The 22,449-nt window shown below is 36.6% G+C and overlaps 1 protein-coding gene across 3 annotated transcripts in view; it reads left to right on the top strand.

The window, feature by feature from the left end:
- The window catches only part of HSPE1 (heat shock protein family E (Hsp10) member 1), a 42,448-nt gene that overhangs the window by 9,316 nt on the left and 10,683 nt on the right, over window positions 1–22,449 (top strand). Inside the window, exons 1-3 of one of the 3 annotated variants that reach the window (XM_017667419.3) lie at window positions 3,636–3,764; window positions 6,784–6,846; window positions 20,048–20,148. In XM_017667419.3, coding sequence (XP_017522908.1) covers window positions 3,705–3,764; window positions 6,784–6,846; window positions 20,048–20,148 — 224 coding nt within the window. In that variant the 5' untranslated portion in view covers window positions 3,636–3,704. Of the gene's footprint in view, window positions 1–3,635; window positions 3,765–4,589; window positions 4,785–6,783; window positions 6,847–20,047; window positions 20,149–22,449 lie in introns of those variants that run through there. The other 2 variants (XM_073218579.1, XM_017667421.3) reach the window with 2 other exon arrangements.

The raw sequence follows: 22,449 nt of genomic DNA, 5'->3' as shown, positions 1-22,449 counted from the left end.
AGATTAAGCTTAGTTTTTAAGGCACGATAACATTTAGCCTAAGTTTTGCATAATGCTCTTTCAATCTCATTTAGCATGGAGACTTGATTTGGGAAAATTATCAATGGGTACATACTTATTTGGCTTGAGTGTCAGTTCAAAAGGCCAATTTGTTATAATATTTTTAAGTCATTCATTTTTAAAAATATGTGCCAAGCACTGTTCTAGGTACTGGAAATACAAGGATGAGTAAGATGGAAGAGGCAGAAGTAAATAACTAAATTAATAGCATAATAGCATAATTTTAGATAGAGATTAGTGTCATGAAGAAAATATGGAAATTGCTGCTAACTTCATGAGAGACATTAAGTGCCCTATTAAAAAGGAAATTGTTGTGACTTGTCTCTTCTGATCATATCTTCCCTTCCTGAAAGGTCAGGAACTACTGTATTAGCTACTGTGTAACAAATCATCACAAACTTGGTTTAAAACAATAATCATTCCACCCAGTATCTGTAGGTCAGAAATTTGGGAGCAGCTTATTTGGGTGGTCCTGGCTTCAGGATCTTTCATGAGGCTGCCATCATCCAAAGATGTGACTGGATCTCAAGGTTATACTTCCAAGATGGGTCTCTCAAATGCTGGAAAGCTGATGCTAGCTTTTGGCAGTTGCCCCAGTTCCTCACTACATGGACCCCTCATAAGGTTTCTTAAGTGTCTTCACATAGCAGCTTTCTCACCCAGGGCAGGTGAGCTAAGAAAGCAAGGCAGAACCACAACGTCTTTTATGACCTAACATAAGAAGTCACATTATTTTCACAGTATCCTATTGGTTATGCAGGTCAGCACTATCAGTGTGAGAGAGAGCCACACAAAGGTGTAATACCAGGAGATAAAAATTATTTAGGGGCCATCTTGGTGGCTGCCTACCACAAACACCAATTTGGTCAAATGTTACAGAATTCTTGAGAGAAAATGAAGTGTCATGGGAGTTTAGTAACTCATTCGTAGTCAAAGTTGTCTAAATTTGAACACTTCTAAATTCAAAATACTTTCTCTGTAACAACCTTCATAAAGAGAAAATAATTTTCAAATAATATGTTGAAAATGTATAAAACCATATATAGGCACTAATTTGTTCAACTATGAGCATACATCCCCACACTTCCCTGTTGCTTCAACTTTGCTTGGTCTGGAATGAAATCTGCATTACCACATATACATGCCACCCATACTTTAAGGAATATTTCAACTATTTTTTGCATCATTCATGGTGTATCAACCTTGCTTTTAGTTTGGCTTCCTAGAAGCCAAGATGCTTGATGCAGTCCCAAACTTGGCAATGGTCAGTGACAGAAAACAGAAACCAAATTTTTTGGTATCTCAAGAGGAAGAAAACTTTTCCCCAAAGTGCTCCATCAGATGTCCTTCCATATTTCTTTAGGAAAAAATGGTGTCACATGCTTACTGTTTCACTAAATATTGACTGTCCAGTAGGGATTTTATCCCTCAGCTAGAAATGGGTTTACTTTTCCTGGTCACATAGGAAGAGACGGATACTGAGTAAAATCAAAGTCTGTTTGCAAAAACGTGTGAAAGTTAATGGATAGTAAGTAGGCAACCAACAGGAGCTACTTCAACACTTAAGACTTTTACTTTCTAGTCTAATAATGTAAATATCACCCTTTCTTATTCATTTTTAAATTCTTTGAGGTAAGTTTATATATCTTCTTTGTGTTTCTCAGCACTTGCTTAGTGCCTTACACCTAATGGGCATTCACTATTTTACTTGCTTCTTAAGTTCCCCAGAAAGAATTTCATATTGAATAGATATTTTTGAAATTATATGATGTTTTGGATTTATAAATTATTTTCTTATAAAACTAAAGAGATGTACAGGAATATTTATTTTTATACTTGCTTTCATACTCTGTGAATTAGAGGGAAAGAACTGCTGTGCACGATTTTCATTACAAATAAAAAAACTTTTATGTGGTAGCTTTTTCAAAATCTTAACAGAAGGCAAGAAAATCCAGATTGTCTGAATCCCAGCCCAGAATTATTTCCATTTGTCCAATTTTTCCTTTAAAAATAATACTCCTCCTTTAACCGAAATATTCAATAAACCCATTATTATATGTGTTATTACTGATCATATTCTTTCTTCTTTTATTCTCCCCCACCATCCACACTCCAAATTAACTCTGGTTATAAAATTCTTTTTGTTTGGAGGTCATAATCTGCTGACTGAAAGAGGAGTTAAAATGTGAAGGTTATGAGCTGGAAACATCTCGGCCCTGAAGAATAAGGTTCTTCCTATAAACAAGGCCAGATATCACAGTGAAAGTTTATCGTGCTTATCAGAGAAATGAATGTTGCTTCATCCCTGAATTTAATGCATACTTATCCACTTTTTCTCTTCTTCCCAGATGGACTGAAACTGTATAACAAATCTGGATTTAAGAGAATGAACATTAAGATGAGCCACTTCAATTTATAGGTAACTGATATTTACAGCTCAGGGACACTACCACACAATCTGGAAAATTAACTTAGTCCAGAAAGAAGGACTCTTACTTAAAGGCAAACCAACCTCCTGTTGTCCAACTTCTTTGAGCAAAAAGTTCCAATTAGCTCACAATCATTCACCTTTGCACCCACTCAGTTTCACCAGGCTCTCCTCTCCTGCTTCCCCCTTTGGAGGATGTGACATAGCTCTCCTCTCAGCAGTCTCTGTATTCGTTCAGGTGTATCTGATGGGATATTTGATGTTTTCTTCTCTTGGAAGTTATTCTACTTTACCCTTTGAACTGTTTTCCCAACTGGTATCCTAAGACTTCCCTTAACTCAGATAAAAGATTAAAGGAAACAAAACAAGTTCTAAACAGGAAACAAAAAAAGTTTGGCAAAACTGCGGTTTTTCATTACTTAGTATTAAAACTTGAAACAATGAGATCTATCAAGGGCATTCATTTTCTCCTGCTCTTCACTTACAAAAAACATAAGCCATTTTGTTTGCCTAACGCATAAACCAAATTGCCCACTGCCTCTCAGATAATTGGCATCTGGGTCTTTTATTTACGCAAATTTGTTAATGAAAAGGTCCTTGGCTTTTGAGTCAGCGGATAGTGGAATCATCATTTGACGTTCTAAACCCTAGTCCGATTTAAGATTGGGTGGATTTCATGCAGGGTGTGTGGAATTTTCCGACTGCCGACCTGTTTTCCAATTTTGCATGCCTAGGCGGATTTCGAGACAGAATTACCTTTCTCTAGGTATTGGCGTGCGCAAGGGTGTACCGAAACGGTCGCCATTGTGCAAGCTCTGTTCTAACAGTTTCACTAACGTAATCCCAAGCAGATGCACCAATGCGTTACGCAGACCTTGCACATTCCCGCAGGAGCCCTCTGCGCGGGCCTGTAGCCTCTCCGGGCAGGCTGTCTCTCCCAAACGGGCTCTCCGCCCCCGCATTGCATCTCTCTCTTCCTAACGCTCAGCGCCCAGAGGTCGTAGGCTCTTCCTTCCCCAATCCTCCTCCCACCACTAGGTGGCCCTTTCCGGGACACCACCCTATCTTCCCGTCCTGCCCTGCGCTGGCTTCGGCTGTTCCGTCAGCTACCCCCCCTCCCCGGGCCCCAACACAGAGCTCCGCCCCGCCCCGCCCTCACTCAGACAGACATCCCCTACATCCGGGTACCGACTCCAGCGGCCCTGACTTTGGCACTATGGTCATGGCGGAGGGGACGGCAGTGCTGAGGCGGAACAGGCCGGGCACCAAAGCGCAGGTACCAACTCTCCACCTTTTCTGCGGTGCGGAACACTCGGTGCTGAGCCGCACCGCACCTGGAAGCTGGCCGCCCTTGAAAGGTGGTTGGGCTGGGGCGGCCGGCAGGCAAGCGGGGGCGCTGGTGCCCGGCCTGCTCTTCGGAGCCTCAGCCCCTCAGTATGGCTGTGGCGGCGACGGCGGCCCGCTACGCCTGCGGAGCCCCGACTTGAGGGTGGGAGTGAAGGGCGGGTGGGGGCCGCTGAGGACCGGGATTTGGGGCCTGTCAGCAGAGACTGCTTGTTCTCGCCTCTCCCTTGAAATCCCCTGACCAGCGTCGGAGAGGCTCGAGCGGCCAGATGGAGACCCTGGGCCTTTCGTGAGGGTCGGGCCGCCAGGTTCGCAGGGGGTGTAAGCACAGCCTCCCTTGTCTTGGCTTCCCTTTTCTACCTAGCCTGTGATGTATCTTTCTGGCTAGTGCCGTCCAGCTGGTGTATCCAGGTGATGATAATTTATTCTCCTCCTACTACTGTTCGTCTTTGGTCCAGCAAGTTTTCTTCGTCAGGTTGCGACTTGTTAGATGTCATTGCTTGTGAATTTCCTTGTTATTATATATGAAGCATCATCAAGGAATGAACTAGTCATTATTTTAACAACTTTTAGTAGAACAGTATTTTTGGGGTGACTTGATGCTTGTTTAGATATTGGTTCTTGGAATCTGCAAAAGACGGGATGCCTGACATTCATAAAAATCAAATAGGCATTTAGACTTGAATCTGCTGGTTTAACGGCTTGCTATTTAGTAAATGCTCTAAAAACAGATGTTTTAATTTTAAAGGAAAAGTAAAAATGGAAAAAAAAACACTCTAGAAAACAATCATGGAGCTATGACGGTATGCCAGAAAATAGATTTTAATGATCTTGCTCAGAAGTTTGGAAAGGGAGTCCTTTCAAAAGGATATTTTAGATCTAGACACCTTCCCATATCCATGTTACAAAGTAGGAAACTGAAGCCCCAGGGAATCGACTGCCTTTGCTCAAGGTTAGTAAGCAATTTATGTATTATTTATGCTTGCTTACTACCTTTTCCAAGCTTTATTCTCTCATCAGGTACCTTATTCTGTGGAAAGATTGTTTCTAATTCTGAAGTGAACATTCTGTATTTTTATATTCAGAAGAAGATTATTTTGTATTCACATTCTGAGAATTGTCATGCATTTTTATTTACTCAAACGTTATCTTGAAAGGTTAGAAAATAATAAATTTTAAGTTAACTTTATGACACATCTATTTACTGTGTTATGAGTAAGTCACACATTAAGAACGCTCCTTTGCTTTATTTCACCTTGTCATAGATCAGGGTTGTTAAAAAAAATATAACAACAGGTTAGAGTTAACAAAATGACTGTATAAGCGGCTTTCTGTCCTATCCCTTATCTATCAGACTAATTTCCTTAAGTAAAATGGGTCTATTCTAAAATGATTTATTTAGAACTATGATAGAATAGGTAGAATATCTTCCTTCTTATTTTCTTTTTTAAAATTTGTTAGATGGGGTATAGGCACATAGTTGGCTTTCAATAAATGTTTATTGGCTGAATTAGATGAGAATGTTCATTAAGCCAAGTTTTTGGTTCCTCTTCTGTTTATATTACAGTTATGGTGCAAACATTTAATTCCCAATCAACTTTTTTTGCATTTTTCCTATATATTACTATATGTGTTTTTTAATGTTTTAAAAACAAAATATTCTACAAACTATTTTTTTAAAAGAAAGTGTAGGCAAAATTAGTGATAGAAATATTTTGCAGCATAAATCATATAGAAAGAATTTTAAAACTAATAATATTTAGATCATGAAACAATTTCCAAAAAGTTGTCTATAGTTCTTGACATTTTAAAATAAAGTCATTTCCATTCAGATAGGTCAACTGTAAACAGAAAAAATATGAAATGTTTAAGACACTTAAAATATATACCCATCACTTATCCTAAGAACTAAGACATTATTAATATAGCTTAATCACTGTGTATCAGATTCTTCTACTACCCAGTCCTTCCAGCATATAGTCATCATTCCTTTCCTTTTCTTTATACTTTTACTATTTATGCATTATATCCATAAGTATGCTTTATACTTTCTTACTTTTATTCCTTACTTTTATACACTGTATTCTCCAGTTTGCTCCCATTTTTGTTCAGGGTATTTGGAGACTTATCCATGTTGATTGTTGCAGGGTTACATTTCAGTGATTTACTTCTACTCCCTCCCGCCACCCCCCACCCCCGGTTTTACACCAGAAATAATTATTGAGCACCTGCTATGTGTCAGACATAGTGCTATCTGCAAAGAATACATACGTAAACTTTGCTGAAACATCAGTCAATTGGTAATGTTCTTAATCACTTACAGGACTATGAACTGGACTTTATAGAGGAATTCATAATAAATGCAAGGTGATCCACAAAAATATCTGTCTTAAAGGAAGTCTGTTCCATTTGGATGACTATTTTTTGGTGGAGCTCATATTTTGATGTAGAAATGTAAAATAGCATTTGAATTGGAATAATATTACTTTCTAATGTCTGTCTAAAATAGTACTTACGGAGCAGTTACTACTACTACTACTAACACTAACATTCACTATTCTCTTTAGGTAAAAACTGACTTGGTTTTTTGGTGCCCGGAGATTTTTTTTCAGTGTAACTTTTTGAGAGGTATTTAATCACCATAAAAAATACATGATAGACTTGCCTCCTCAATTAGTAATACATGAAAAGTTTATGGGAGCCATATTTGAGGGATTTGTGATTGAAAAAATGTAGCTCATAGTTCAACTAAATAAAATCTTGGTGTTCATTTAAAAACACTGAATAAAATTCCTCTAATTTACTCACTGTATGTTCACAAAATAAGGGCTTTTCTTCTCCTCTAGTGTAACTTTGCTTTATTAAGAATTGAAGTTAATCATAATAGTATCACATCTTTGTAACTCTGTTTCCTAGAAAAGCTTTAACCCATGAACTGTTTTTTTTTATAGGATTTCTATAATTGGCCTGATGAATCCTTTGATGAAATGGACAGCACACTAGCTGTTCAGCAGGTAAGAAGAATAGTTTCTTTAGCAACATCAATAACCTAACCATTGTACCTTCCTTGGCATTAAGTATTCCTATATCTATTAGCACAAACTGGAATCCATGGAATTCATGAAATGCTTGTTTAAGGCTTTTATCAACCCTCATTTTGTTTTACAATGGTGTATTATACTACAATCAAACTTAAATACCTTTTAATATTTGTTAGTATATTCCAAATCAGAGCCTCACATTTGATTTTAGAATGAGTTCAACATTAATTGGTGCTAAATTTGAATAGCAGGTAAGTAGAAAAAAATAGCTTACTCATTGGTGACTGAACATTTAAGAACATGTGTTTTACATTTAATTTTAGTTACAATTAGTTTTTAAATTTGTCCCCCTCCGGTATATTTGAGGGCTAAGATGCCTCTCTTTCGGTGTTGCCACTATCAAGTAGCTCACTAAGGCACTGATTATCAAAGAGGTGGGCTTCCATAGCATGTTTGGTTTGAAAAGCCCTTTAGGAGATTCTTAAACATTCTTACTGAGAATCACATTTTGTACTATGTTGGATTTTTTTTTTAAAGTGATAGTTTATGAATAAAATCTGGAATCTGGGAGAAAGTAGTTTCCAGAGCTAATTACTAAAAATTTCATTAAGAGGTTAATACAAGTATGACAGAAATTAGAGTGTACTAGTATATTGGATTAGGTGTTGGCTAACTAACATTTATAAAGGGAAAATGCACAGTAAAAAGTGACTGGCTTCATCTTGATAGCCAGGTAATAAAAGAAGATAGCTATTTGGAATTATTATGTTATTTGTAGGCCTTGGGAAATAAAATAGAAATACAGTTAATTCTTTGATCTTTAATATCTCAATTCATAATCTTAGCAGAATCATTAGAAGCCTGTAGAATGGGTTCAGTGTAATATTTAGTTACTTAGTACAGGCAATGAAAGAGCATTCGTGAATACATGGCTTTTTCATTGCCCTTCAAGAATGTATTGTTCAATCAGAAAATATTTATTGGGCTAGCAATAAGATAAGTCTTGTGTAGGATACAGAAATAAATAAAAAACTGTAGAGCTGTATGCCTGAAATTTGGCAAAAATCAAGAGGAAAAGTGTGCAGTAGAGGTTGTGTTTAAAAGTAGTTTTGTCTGCTACTTTATTGAATTTATTTATTGTAACAATTATTTTGTGGAGTCTTTAGGGTTTTCTACATCTGTAATCATGTCGTCTGAAAACAGTTTTACTTCTTCCTTTCTAATCTGCATGCCTTTTATTTCTATTTTTTGCATACTTGCTCTGGCTAAAATTTCCAATATACTTGAACAGAAGTGACAAAGGTTGGAGTTGGCATTCTTACTTTGTTGTTGATCTTAAAGTAAAGCTTTCAGTCTTTCAGATTGAATATGATGTTCGCTGTGGGATTTTCATATATGGCCTTAATTGTGCTGCACTAGTGTCCTTTTATTTCTAATTTGTTGAGTGTTTTTATATCAAAAGATGTTAAATTTTGTCATGTTTTTTTCCTGCCCTAATTGAGATGATCATGTGGGGTTTTTTCCTTCTTTTTGTAAACATGGTATATTGATTGATTTTTGTATTGTATTTTGAACCATCCTTGCATTTTAGGAATAAATCCCACTTGATTATAGTGTTTAATCCTTTTAATTTGCTGCTGAAGTTGGTTTGCTAGAATATTTAAATCAATTTTCATAAAAGATACTGGTTTCTAGTTTTTCTAGAGTGTCTGTCTGGCTTTGGTATCAGGCGGTGCAGATGTTAAAGAGTGAATTGTGAAGTGTGCCCTCTTAAGTTGTTTGGAAGAGTTTGAGAAGAATTGGTGTTTATTCTTTAAATGTTTGATAAAATTCACCAATGAAGTCATCAGGGTGAAGGCTTTTCTTTGGTTATACAACATTGTGAATGTAATTACTGCCATTGAGCTATTATAAATAATGCCGTTAACTTAAAAATTACTAAAATGACTATCCTTTCTCCATTGAATAGTCTTGGCACCCATGTCAAAATCATTTGACTATATATACATGAGGGTTTATTTTTAGGTGCTGTGGGAAAAATTGAAGTCCCTATGGCCAAGATCTCAACCTGAATCTAAACTACTTGATGATGTAATTGACCTACTGCTAGGCTACTGCTTCCACAGCCATGGGCAATAAGCTATTATTGACTGAGTCACTATACAAGGAACTCTGCCAAGTACTCTGGGTGGAGGCAGAGACAAAGGAGGATTACAGACCTGCAGACTGTTGGATACAGACGTAATTCTAGTGCTCAACCTATGGCAGGGAGAACAAAGCTGGGTAATAAACCCTTTTACCCCAAACACGTTCCATTGTTATTCCTTGGTCTCCCTGAATCTGTACTGAACTTGCCCAGGGCTGGAACTCCTTGGCAAGACAGCGCTCTATTGAATTTCACTGCTCTATATGTCTGTCCTTACGTATTTTTTTTTTTTTTGCTGTTGTTATCATTAATCTCCAATTACATGAAGAACATTATGTTTACTAGGCTGCCCCCTCCATCAAGTCCCACACACACACACCCAATTACAGTCACTGTCCATCAGTGCAGTAAGATGCTGTAGAATCACTGCTTGTCTTCACTGTGTTGCACAGCCCTCCCCATGCCCCCCCTGCTACATTATACATGCTAATCGTAATGCCCTCTTTCTTTTTCCCCACCCTTATCCCTCCCTTCGCACCCATCCTCCCTAGTCCCTTTCTCTTTGGTAACTGTTAGTCCATTCTTGGGTTCTGTGAGTCTGCTGCTTGGTGTTTTGCTCCTTCAGTTTTTCTTTGTTCTTGTACTCCACAGATGAGTGAAATCATTTGGTACTTGTCCTTCTCTGCCTGGCTTATTTCACTGAGCATAATACCCTCTAGCTCCATCCATGTCGTTGCAAATGGTAGGATTTGTTTTCTTCTTATGGCTGAATAATATTCCATTGTGTATATGTACCACATCTGCTTTATCCATTCATCCACTAATGGACATTTAGGTTGCTTCCATTTCTTGGCTATTGTAAATAGTGCTGCGATAAACATAGGGGTGCATCTGTCTTTTTCAAACTGGGCTGCTGCATTCTTAGGGTAAATTCCTTGAAGTGGAATTCCTGTGTCAAATGGTATGTCTATTTTGAGCTTTTTGAGGAACCTCCAGACTGCTTTCCACAATGGTTGAACTAATTTACACTCCCACCAGCAGTGTAGGAGGGTTCCCCTTTCTCTACAACCTTGCCAACATTTGTTGTTGTTTGTCTTTTGGGTGGTGGTGATCCTTACTGGTGTGAGGTGATATCTCATTGTGGTTTTAATTTGCGTTTCTCTGATGACTAGCCACGTGGAACATCTGTTCAGGTGTCTGTTGGCCATCTGAATTTCTTCTTTGTCTCCTCTGCCCATTTTTAATTGGATTATTTGCTTTTTGTTTGTTGAGGTGCCTGAGCTCTTTATATATTTTGGATGTCAACCCTTTATCAGATCTGTCATTTATGAATATATTCTCCCATACGGTAGGGTACCTTTTTGTTCTGTTGATGGTGTCCTTTGCTGTACAGAAGCTTTTCAGCTTGGTATAGTCCCATTTGTTCATTTTTGCTTTTGTTTTCCTTGCCCAGGCAGATATGTTCATGAAGAAGTCGCTCATGTTTATGTCCAAGAGATTTTTGCCTATATTTTTTTCTAGGAGTTTTATGGCTTCATGACTTACATTCAGGTCTTTGATCCGTTTTGAATTTACTTTTGTGTATGGAGTTAGACTGATCCAGTTTCATTCTCTTACATGTAGCTGTCCAGTTTTGCCAATACCATCTGTTGAAGAGACTGTCATTTCCACATTGTATGTCCATGGATCCTTTATCGTCTATTAATTGACCATATTTGTTTGGGTTAATATCTGGGGTCTCTATTCTGTTTCACTGGTCTGTGGCTCTGTTCTTGTGCCAGTACCAAATTGTCTTGATTACTGTGGCTTTGTAGTAGAGCTTGAAGTTGGGGAGCGAGATCCCCCCCACTTTATTCTTCCTTCTCAGGATTGCTTTGGTTATTCGGGGTCTTTGGTATTTCCATATGAATTTTTGAAGTATTTGTTCCAGTTTGTTGAAGAATGTTGGTAATTTGATAGGGATTGCATCAAATCTGTATATTGCTTTGGGCAGGATGGCCATTTTGATGATATTAATTCTTCCTAGCAAGAGCATGGGGTGAGTTTCCATTTGCTAGTGTCCTCTTTAATTTCTCTTAAGAGTGCTTATAGTTTTCAGAGTATAGGTATTTCACTACCTTGGTTAGGTTTATTCCTAGGTATTTTATTCTTTTTGATGCAATTGTGAATGGAATTGTTTTCCTGATTTCTCTTTCTATTGGTTCATTGTTAGTGTACAGGAAAATCACAGATTTCTGTGTGTTAATTTTGTGTCCTGCAACTTTGCTGTATTATGTTATCTGTTCTAGTAGTTTTGGAGTGGAGTCTCTAGGGTTTTTTATGTACAATATCATGTCATCCTCAAATACTGACAGTTTAACTTCTTTACCAATTTGGATTCCTTGTATTTCTTTGTTTTGTCTAATTGCAGTGGCTAGGACCTCCACTACTATGTTGACTAACAGTGGGGAGAGTGGGCATCCCTGTCTTGTTCCCGATCTCATAGGAAAAGCTTTCAGCTTATCACTGTTCAGTATGATGTTGGCTGTGGGTTTATCATATATGGCCCTTATTCTGTTGAGGTGCTTGCCCTGTATACCCATTTTGCTGAGAGTTTTTATCATGAATGGATGTTGAATTTTGTCAAATGCTTTTTCAGCATCTATGGAGATGATCATGTGGTTTTTGTCCTTTTTGTTGATGTGGTGGATGATGTTGATGGATTTTCGAATGTTGTACCATCCTTACATCCCTGGGATGAATCCCACTTGGTCATGGTGTATGATCCTGTTGATGTATTTTTTAATTACTTTTGCTAATATTTTGTTGAGTATTTTTGCGTCTATATTCATCAGGGATATTGGTCTGTATTTTCTTTTTTAGTGGGTTCTTTGCCTGGTTTTGGCATTAGGGTGATGTTGGCTTCATAGAATGAGTTTGGGAGTATTCCCTCCTCTTCTCTTTTTTGGAAAACTTTAAGGAGAATGGGTATTATGTCTTCTCTGTATGTCTGATAAAATTCCCAGGTAGATCTATCTGGCCCGGGGGTTTTGTTGTTGGGTAGTTTTTTGATTACCGCTTCAATTTTGTTGGTAGTAATTGGTTTGTTTAGATTTTCTGTTTCTTTCTGGGTCAGTCTTGGAAGGTTGTATTTTTCTGAGAAGTTGTCCATTTCTCCTAGGTTTCCCAGCTTGTTAGCATATTGGTTTTCATAGTAGTCTCTAATAATTCTTTGTATTTCTATGGGGTCCATCATGATTTTTCCTTTTCTGATTCTGTTGATGTGTGTTGATTCTCTTTTCCTCTTTATAAGTCTGGCTAGAGGGTTATCTATTTTGTTTATTTTCTCAAAGAACCAGCTCTTGGTTTCATTGATTTTTGCTATTGTTTTATTCTTCTCAATTTTGTTTATTTCTTCTCAGATCTTTATTATGTCCCTCCTTCTGCTGACCTTAGGCCTCATTTGTTCTTCTTTTTCCAATTTCGATAATTGTGACATTACACTATTCGTTTGGGATTGTTCTTCTTTCTTTAAATATGCCTGGATTGCTATATACTTTCTTCTTAAGACTGCTTTTGCTGCGTACCACAGAAGTTGGGGCTTTGTGTTGTCATTTGTTTCCATATATTGCTTGATCTGTATTTTAATTTGGTCATTGATCCATTGATATTTAGGAGCATGTGTTATTAAGCCTCCATGTGTTTGTGGGCCTTTTTGCTTTCTTTGTACAATTTACTTCTCATTTTATTCCTTTTGGTCTGAAAAGTTGGTCGGTAGAATTTCAATCTTTTTGAATTTACTGAGGCTCTTTTTGTGGTCTAGTATGTGGTCTATTCTGGAGAATGTTCCATGTGCACTTGAGGAGTGTGTATCCTGTTGCTTTTGGATGTAGAGTTCTATAGATGTCTATTACGTCATCTGTTCTAGTGTGTTGTTCAGCGCCTCTGTGTCCTTACTTATTTTCTGTACGGTGGATCTATCCTTTGGAGTGAGTGGTGTGTTGAAGTCTCCTAAAATGAATGCATTGCATTCTATTTCCTCCTTAGTTCTGTTAGTATTTGTTTCACATATGCTGGTGCTCCTGTGTTGAATGCATATGTATTAATAATGGTTATGCTCTTGTTGGACTGAGCCCTTTATCCTTATGTAATGTCCTTCTTTCTCTCTTGTTACTTTCTTTGTTTTGAAGTCTATTTTGTCTGATACTAGTATTGCAACACCTGCTTTTTTCTCCCTGTTGTTTGTATGGAATATCTTTTTCCATCCCTTGACTTTTAGTCTGTGCATGTCTTTGGGTTTGAGGTGGGTCTCCTGTAAGCAGCATATAGATGGGTCTTGTTTTTTTATCCATTCTATTACTCTGTGTCTTTTGATTGGTGCATTCAGTCCATTTACATTTAGGGTGATTATTGAAAGATACTTACTGCCATTGCAGGCTTTAGATTTGTGGTTACCAAAGGTTCAAGGTTAGCTTCTTTAGTATCTTACTGCCTAACTTAACTCACTTATTGAGCTATTATAGGCACTGTCTGGTGATTCATTATTTCTCTCCCTTCCTATTCCTCCTCCTCTATTCACTATATGTTGGGTGTTTTATTCTGTGCTCTTTTGTGTTTCCTTTAATTGCTTTTGTGGGTAGTTGATTTTTTTTTTTGCCTTTACTTAGTATTTGGTTGGTCTGTTTTCTTTGCTGTGATTTTTATTTTGTCCAGTGACGTCTGTTTAGCCTTAGTCATGCTCCCATCTAGAGCATTCCCTCTAAAATACCCTGTAGAGGTGGTTTGTGGGAGGCAATTGCCCTCAACTTTTGCTTGTTTGGGAATTGTTTAATCCCTCCTTCATATTTAAATGATAATCGTGCTGGATGCAGTATCCTTGGTTCAAGGCTCTTCTGTTTCATTGCATTAAATATATTATGCCATTCTCTTCTGGCCTGTAAGGTTTCTGTTGAGAAGTCTGATAATATAGCCTGATGGGTTTTCCTTTGTAGGTGACCTTTTTCCTCTCTCTAGCTGCCTTTAAAACTCTGTCCTTGTCCTTGATCTTTGCCATTTTAATTACTATGTGTCTTGGTGTTGTCCTCTTTGGGTCCCTTCTGTTGGGAGTTCTGTGTACTTCTGTGGTCTGAACAATCATTTTCTCCCCCAGTTTGGGGAAGTTTTCAGCAAGTATTTCTTCAAATGCACTTTCTATCCCTTTTTCTCTGTATTCTTCTGATACCCCTGTAATGTGGATATTGTTCCTTTTGGATTGGTCACACAGTTCTCTTAATATTGTTTCATTCCTGGAGATCCTTTTATCTCTCTCTGTGTCAGCTTCTATTCATTCCTGTTCTCTGGTTTCTGTTCCATCAATGGCCTCTTGCATCTTATCCATTCTGCTTATAAATCCTTCCTGAGATTGTTTCATTTCTGTAATCTCTTTCCGGACTTCATCACTTAGCTCTTGCATTTTTCTCTGCAGCACCATCAGCATGGTTATGACCTTTATTTTGAATTCTTTTTCAGGAAGATTGGGTAGGTCTATCTCCCTAGATTCCTTCTCATGGGAGTATGTCTGGGTTAGTCTGGTCTGTATCAAATTCTTCTGCCTTTTCATGGCGATAGAGGTAGTTGTGGGGAGCTGGTGTGTGTGTTGGCTGTGAGAACATCCCTTCTTGCTGGTTTGTGGCCTTCCTCTTCTGGGAGAATGGCGACCCCTAGTGACTTGTACTGGGCAGCTTCATGCAGACAGGGTCTCTGATTCTTGCTCGGACTCTGTGAAAGAAGCTCTATCCTGCTGCTGCGTGTGTGGCCTGCCTCAAGCTGCTGCTCCAGTACCGCAGAGTGGCGTTAGAGGGGAAATGGACGGGAGGCTGTTTATCTCCGTGAGGGGCCTCCGAGCTGCGCTACTGCCCAGGGGTTTAGGGCACCTGGAGTTCCCTGGGATTCCCAGCCGCTGGGCTAAGTGTCTCAGGACTTTTCCATCCCACTGTGGGGTCCCTGTCACTTTAAGTCTTTCAAAAAGCACTCGCTTTTCTTTGTCCCAGGGGTGCCGGCTGCGGGGTCCCACTCACAGGTTTTACCCTCCCGTTTCCCTAGTATCGAGCACCCTATGCACTGTGTGTCTGCGCTTCCAGTGCGGATGGCTACAGTTGGATGTTTTGCAGTCCTGGGCTCCCTCTCCCTCCCCGCTCTGACTCCTCTCCTCCCGCCAGGAGCTGGAGTGAGGGGTGCTTGGGTCCCGCCGGGCTGCAGCTTGTATCATATCCCCTTTGTGAGGCGCTGGGTTCTCGCAGGTGTAGATGTAGTCTGGCTGTTATCCTGTATCTTCTGGTCTCTCTTTTAGAGATAGTTACATTTGTTGTCTTTTCAAAAATATATATGGTTTTGGGAGGAGATTTCCGCTGCTCTACTCACACCGCCATCTTGGCTTCTCATCTTGTCCTTATGTATTTTGCGCTGTTATGATTAGTGGAGTTTTTTAAAAAATAGTTGACACGTAATATCCTCTTACTTTCAGGTGTACATCACAGTGATTTGATATTTTTATATATTATGAAATGAGCCCTACAGTAAGTCTAGTTACCATCTATCACCATACAAATTTATTAAAACAGTATTGATGATGTTTCTTCTGCTGTATATTACATCCCCTTGGCATTTTTATTTCATAACTTTAAGTTTGTACCTCTTAATTCCCTTCACCACTTCACCACCCCCACCCTGTAAGCAATAGTTTGTTTTCTGTGTCTGTGAGTCTATTTCTATTTTGTTTGTTCATTTGTTTTGTTTTTTTAGATTCCATATATAAGTGAAATCCTACAGTGTTTTTCTTTCTCTGTCCGACCTACTTCACTCAGTGTAATACTTTCTAGGTTCATCCATGTTGTTGCAAATGACAAGATTTCATTCATGTTTGTGGCTGACTAGTATTCCATTATGTGTCCATTCTACATCTTTATCCTTTCATCCATTGACGGACACTTTAGGTTGTGTGTTTATCTTTGCTATTGTAAGTGATGCTGTGGTGAACATAGAGATACATACATATCTAAATTGGTATTTTTGTTTTGAATAAATACCCAGAGGTGGAATTTCTGGATCATGTGGTAGTTATATTTTTAATTTTTGGAGTAATTTTCCATAATGGCTGCATCAGTTCACATTCCCAGTACCAACAGTGTGTGAGGGTTTCCTTTCCTCCATAGCTTTACCAACACTTGTTACTGGTTGTCTTTTTGATAACAGCCAATCTGACAGGTATGAGGTGAGATTGATTATTGGAGTTTTATGTTAAATTTTGAAATTGGAGGTGTGAATCCTCCAACTTTTTCTTTTTAAGATTATTTTGGTTACTTGATGCCCATTGCAATTCCATATAAATTTGAGAATCGGCTATTCCATTTCTTCAAAAAAGACTGTTGAATTATTGATAGGGATTGCATAGAATCTCTAGATTACTTTGGGTAATATTGGCATCTTTGTAACAATACTAAGTTTTCCTGCCCATGGATGTTTTTCAGTTCATGTAGGTAGGTCCTTGTCAATTACTTTCAGCCATGTTTTACAGTTTTAAGTATACAAATATTTAACCTTCTTATCGAAGTTTATTACAAGGTATTTTATTTTATTCTGTCAGATACTATTATAGGTGGAAGTGCTTTCTCAATTTCATTTTTGGATTGTTCACTGAAGGTATATAGGAACACAACTTTTTTTGTATATTAATTTTGTATCATGCTGTTTTGCTAAATTCATTTATTAGCTTTATTAACTTTTTTGTGGATTTTTTGGATTTCTGTATATAGGATCATGTTATCTGTGAATAGAGATAACCTTTATTTACTTTTCTTGTCTGATTGCTCTGGGTAGAACTTCAGGGCAGTGTTGAAAAGTAGTGAAGAAAGCAGGCATCCTTGTCTCATTTCTGATTTTAGAGGGAAAGCTTTCAGTCTTGCATCAGTGACCTGTGGGTTTTTCGTAAATACCCTTTTTCATATTGCCTTCATCACGTTCTCTTCTATACCTAGTTTTCTAAGTGTTTTTGTCATGAAAGGTATGGGATTTGGTCAGATGTCTTGACTGCATTGAGATAATTGTGTGTTTTTTCCCTTTGTATATTAATGTAGTATTTTTTTCTTTTTTTTAATGTTGACCCATCTTTTAATTCCTTGCTACTTTCTTTTGATTCATATCTGTATGGTATATCTTTTTCCATTTTTGGACTTTTAACAAAACTACCTATGCCATTATATTTAAAGAAGTTTCTTGTAGACAGTATATAGTTGGGTCATATTTTTTTGTTCTTTCTTACAACCTTTATCTCTTTGGTGTATTTAGGGCATTTCATGTTAATGTAGCTATTGATAGATATGCTTAGATTTAGGTTTCCCATTGTATTACTTGTTTTCAGGTTATCCCCTTTGTTTTTTTGTTCCCCTGTTTTCCCTTTTCTCCCTATTTATAAGGGTTATTTGAACATTTTTAGTATTTCAATTTATTCTGATTTTGGCAGTTTTTCCTTATATGTATTTTTTGATGATTGCTGTAGAGATTACTAAATACATAAGTTTTCACAGTCTGCTCAGAACCAGTATTTGACCACTTTGATTGAAATGTAGAAACTACTATTGTATATATCCTTTGTCCTCCCTCTTAATGCTGTACCTTTCTATATTACAGCTGTATACATTGAAAAAACCCCATCAGGCAATGTTATTTTTTTATTTCCTCTGCCAGAGAATTCAAGAGGAGAATGGTCTGTCATATTTATACCCAGATATTTATAATTTCTGTTGCTCTTGATATTCTAGGTTTCCTTCTGGTATTATTTTTCTCTGTCTGAAGAATATCCTTTAGCAATTCTTTTAGAGTGGTCTCTTGGCTGGGAATTCTCCTTAAGTTTTTTTTCATCTGAAAATGTCTTTATCTTCATTTCTAAAGGGTATTTTTGTTAGATACAGAATTCTGGGTTTACAGGTATTTTCTTTCAGCAGTTTTAAAATGTTCCATTTCTTTGCTTCTTTGGTTTCTGATGAGAAGGCTCAGTCATTTGAATCCTTATTCTATATGTAATGGATCTTTTTTGGCTGGCTTTATTTTTAGTTTTTGGCAGGTTGAATATGTGTCTGGACATGAATTTCTTGGTTTTTCCTCTTTGGTGGTCACTTTTGTTGTTGTTGTTCATTTTGTTTTTAATTGTGATAAAATATACATAACAAAATGTACCATTTTGCCATTTCTAAATGTATAGTTCTGTGGCATTAAACATATTTACATTTTTGGGCAACTATTAGCACCTCCATCTCCTGAACTTTTTTTTTTGAAGTATCATTGATATACCATCTTATGTTGGTTTCTAATATACAATAGAGTGGTTCAGTAGTTACCCATATTATTAAATCGTCACCCCTTCTAGTGCAGTTACTATCTATCAATGTAAGAAGATGTTATGGAATCATTGATTATATTCTCCATGCTGTACTACCTTCCCAGTGACCAATTTATATTGTGATTGCAAGTTATTGTGCCCCTTTATCCCCCTCACTTTCTTCTCCCACCTGCCCCAACCTCTCCCCCTTGGTAACCACTAGTCACTTATCTGTGTCTATGAGTCTGCTGCTGTTTTGTTCATTTTGTTTTGCTTTGTTTTTATACTCCACAAATAAGTGAAATCATGTGTTATTTGTCTCTCCCTGCCTGGCTTATTTCACTGAGCATAATACCCTCCAGATCCATCCATGTTGTTGCAAATGGTAGGATATCTTTTCTTTTTATGGCTGAACAATATTCCATTGTGTATATGTACCACATCTTCTTTATTCATCTGTTCATGGACACTTAGGTTGCTTCCTTACCTTAGCTATTGCAAATCTGCTGAACTTTTTCATCTTTCCCAACTGAAATTCTGTACCCATTAAGCAATAGTAACTCTTTGTTACACTTTTCCCCCCTGCCCACTCAGCTTCTTGGATGTGTAAATTTACATCTTTACCAAACTTGGTAACTTTTCAGCCATTATTTTTCAGATATATATTTTTTCTTCTTTTCTGAGACTCTGGTAACATGACTTTTAAACTTTCCATTGTCCCACAAGTTCCTGATGCTCTGTTCTGTTACTGTTGTTACTATTTTTAATCTTTCTGTTGTTCAGATTAGATAATTGCTATTTCTCTGTCTTCAAGTTATCTACTATTTGCTTGGTCATTTCCATTTTGCTTCCATTTTGCTGTTGACTCCAGTGAGCATTTTATTTTGGTTTTGTATTTTTCAGTTCTAAAATTTCAGTCTAACCTATTCATATTTCAGGGTATTTAAGCAAAGATTTAATGAAGCATAAAAAAGATCAGAAATTTAAAGTTTTGTTTAATTTTATTTAAATTGCAAGTAAACCTCCTTGCTGTTTGTCTGTTTGCCTTTTTTAACTTAGTCTTTCTGCTAGTCATTTTTTAAAACAACTTTGTTGGACACATTAACATACTACAGAAATCACTCATTTAAAATACACAATTCACTGGTTTCCAGTTTACTCACAGGTTGTATGTTCACCATAATCTAGTTTTGAAACATTCCCCCTGCTGCAGAAAGGTACTTTATCCCCATTAGCAGTTATCTCTGGTCTCCTTTCTATCCCCGTCTTTCCCCAGTCCTAAGCAACTACGTTTGTGTCTCTATAGATTTGCCTATTCTAGATACTTCTTATAAATGGAATCATAAAATATGTACCTTGTCCAGTTATATTTACATTGTCCATATTGTAAGTTTACGTGAAAATTATGGTTTGCAATTTTGATCCCAGTTCCAATTCTGGTAATTACCATATCTGCAATTATGTAGTAGGTCTTATCCCAAAGAAGTTAAATTGGAAAATAGGTAAGAGTTACCTTCTTTTTTCTGAATAACTGATTATGATTCTGTACTTGGTGTTCTATTTTGTGACTAACCCAGAAGTTGAACCTAAGAGTGATTAAATCCAAGAGTGATTATGTATTCAAAACTAAATATATTTAGTGTAAGATTTACCATGCAGAATATTTCAATTCACTTTAAGAACTTCTTTGTTCTTAGTATATTCAACAGAACATAAGAGCAGATTGTTCTAATATTGATAAAATTCTTGAACCACCTGAAGGCCAAGATGAAGGTGTATGGAAGTATGAACACTTAAGGTAAGTCCTTATGCTAATCAATACAGTAATAGTACTTCAGTTAGTAAAAATAACCTTTAATATTAATGATGATTATTAATCACAAATAAAATCATTATGTGACTGCAGACCAAGAAGCCAAATTCTCAAGTTTTGTGTTTTGAATGTTAGAAAGTTTTAAACTTTGTTATTTACTGATTGTCTTCTATATTTATGAATTTGGGCCTTATATATTTTGGGTTTACACCATTTCCCTTAATCATGTCCCTTAACCACACATCTATTATTTCCAGTCATCCAGTCATGAAAAACTAGGATCATATCAAAGTTCTAGTCTAGGCTTGGTATGTGATAAGTTACCAATTAAGTACTGTGAACTTCCAGTCTTCCCTTTAGTAAATAGAGATTAATTATAATTCCAAAGTTAGGAGTTTTAGAGCTTTTCATAATATCCTTTAAATGAGAAAATTGATGACTATTGAATAACTGGTTAACTAGAGTTAATTTTAGAATCAGCTATATTCTGAAGTCACTGGGTTGTTTTTCATAGTTATAAACTTTTCACTGTAAATAGGAGTTGGGATGAGTGGGTAGGTTTATTATAAAGAATGCCTTATGAGATACATGTTCATCAGTGTTCGTTGCTTTCAAGTTGATTTTTAAATAACAAGTAGAAAAGAAATATAATTTTTCTTCAATAAATTAGACCACATTTCCTGTGATGAGTGCCTCAATTTGTAGACAAAGCACTTTTTGATGCTACAGATTTCTTGTCTAGATAAATGCTATGACATAATGTCTTGTCATAGCAGTTCAGTAGTTTTAGGATGTCAAGACTTCTTTGTACTCTGTCAGATTCTTGGACAAATCACTTGACTACTTGACCTAGTTGGTTTTTAAGTATATATCTCAATGCATGATAATTTAAAGTATGATTATATAGATTTTTCCCATTCTTATAAATAAAAATAGAGCACTTTAGTAAAATATCTTCTAGTTGGTTTTTGAATAAATATCTCAATGCTTGATAATTTAAAATATGACTATGTAGATATTTTCCCATTCTTATAAATCAAAACAGAGCACTTTAGTATATTTCCTCTGCCATATTTTAATCAGCTCTGAAAATAACTATTTTCATATCTTTTGGGGTGTAATAATGAAAATAAGCAAGGATTTTTTTCACTACAAGTATAATTTCCAACAAGTGAGGGCTGATTTTAGTTTACAAGGGTTTTATTTCAGACCTAAGAAAATTTTTTCCTTCCTGTTTAGACTGAAATATGCATTATATAAAACTACAAAACCCTTCTCATGCATATTCCATTTGTTATGGTGCTGTTGTTTTTACTTTTGTTATGTTTTTCTGAATGTTAGCCACTTTTTTGGTTTTGTATTTATGTATATTGTATATCACATATATTTGTCTTCTTATCATATAGTGTATACACCTTTATAGTTGACCAGAAAGAGTTTTAAAAGGAGCCTTTTGATTTCTGCATGTGCTTAATGTTATTGATTGAAGGCTTAATACTTGCTGTTATTGGTTAATGTAGTTGATTATCTTGTACCGTAATAGTAGAAATGGGAATTGAGTCATGATTTCAGTCAAACCTTTGTAGTTAGGACGATGCTCCTTCTTCTGAGTGAGTGCAATCCCGTGCCTGGATACATGGCTTAGTAACAATAGAGTGTAGGCTGGATTTCAGCTCTGACTTGTCTCTTCACCACACAACATTAGCCTTGTGTTGAATAACTTGAAGGTATTAGGTTTGCACTGTTTGTCACAGCTTGTACCCCACCTCCACATCAGTTAGCTTGATTTTGCTGATGGCCATAGTGGGTTGGACTAAATGAGAAACTTGTTTATTACCACCTGTCATTATTACCACTTAATGGAAAACAACTAAAACACGTTAACATGGCAGCCTACAGATTGGGGCAGTAGAGAGTGATGTGGTGACTCAGAAATAGTGATATTTTTACAATATAAGAATAGCACTATTATTGAGTATCAGAAAAGGAAGTAGTTAGAGACAACTGAAAATTTGACCCTTATCTTTTAATTTTTTTCTATTATGATGTACTTTAAATAAGGAAAAATAGCTTTTCATATATGTGTGGTTTCTTTTTTTTTTTTTTCCTTTGAGGACTCTCTTTTTTCTCTTAATACATAGTTTTTAACTTTTCATTTTTTAGGAAATCAAAGTGTTCTAATTTGTTTGGTGGGAAAACATGATGATTAATTTGATAGGATTCTTAGAACACATTCATTCAGTATTTTGACAGCTCTAAAGTAGTTATCTTTGTGACATAAGGATT

This window comes from Manis javanica, chromosome 12 (genome assembly GCF_040802235.1).
Source record: "Manis javanica isolate MJ-LG chromosome 12, MJ_LKY, whole genome shotgun sequence".
Classification (NCBI taxonomy): Eukaryota; Metazoa; Chordata; class Mammalia; order Pholidota; family Manidae; genus Manis; species Manis javanica.
The sequence above is the reverse complement of the archived record's forward strand: the minus strand, read 5'-3'. Positions and strand labels throughout refer to the sequence as shown.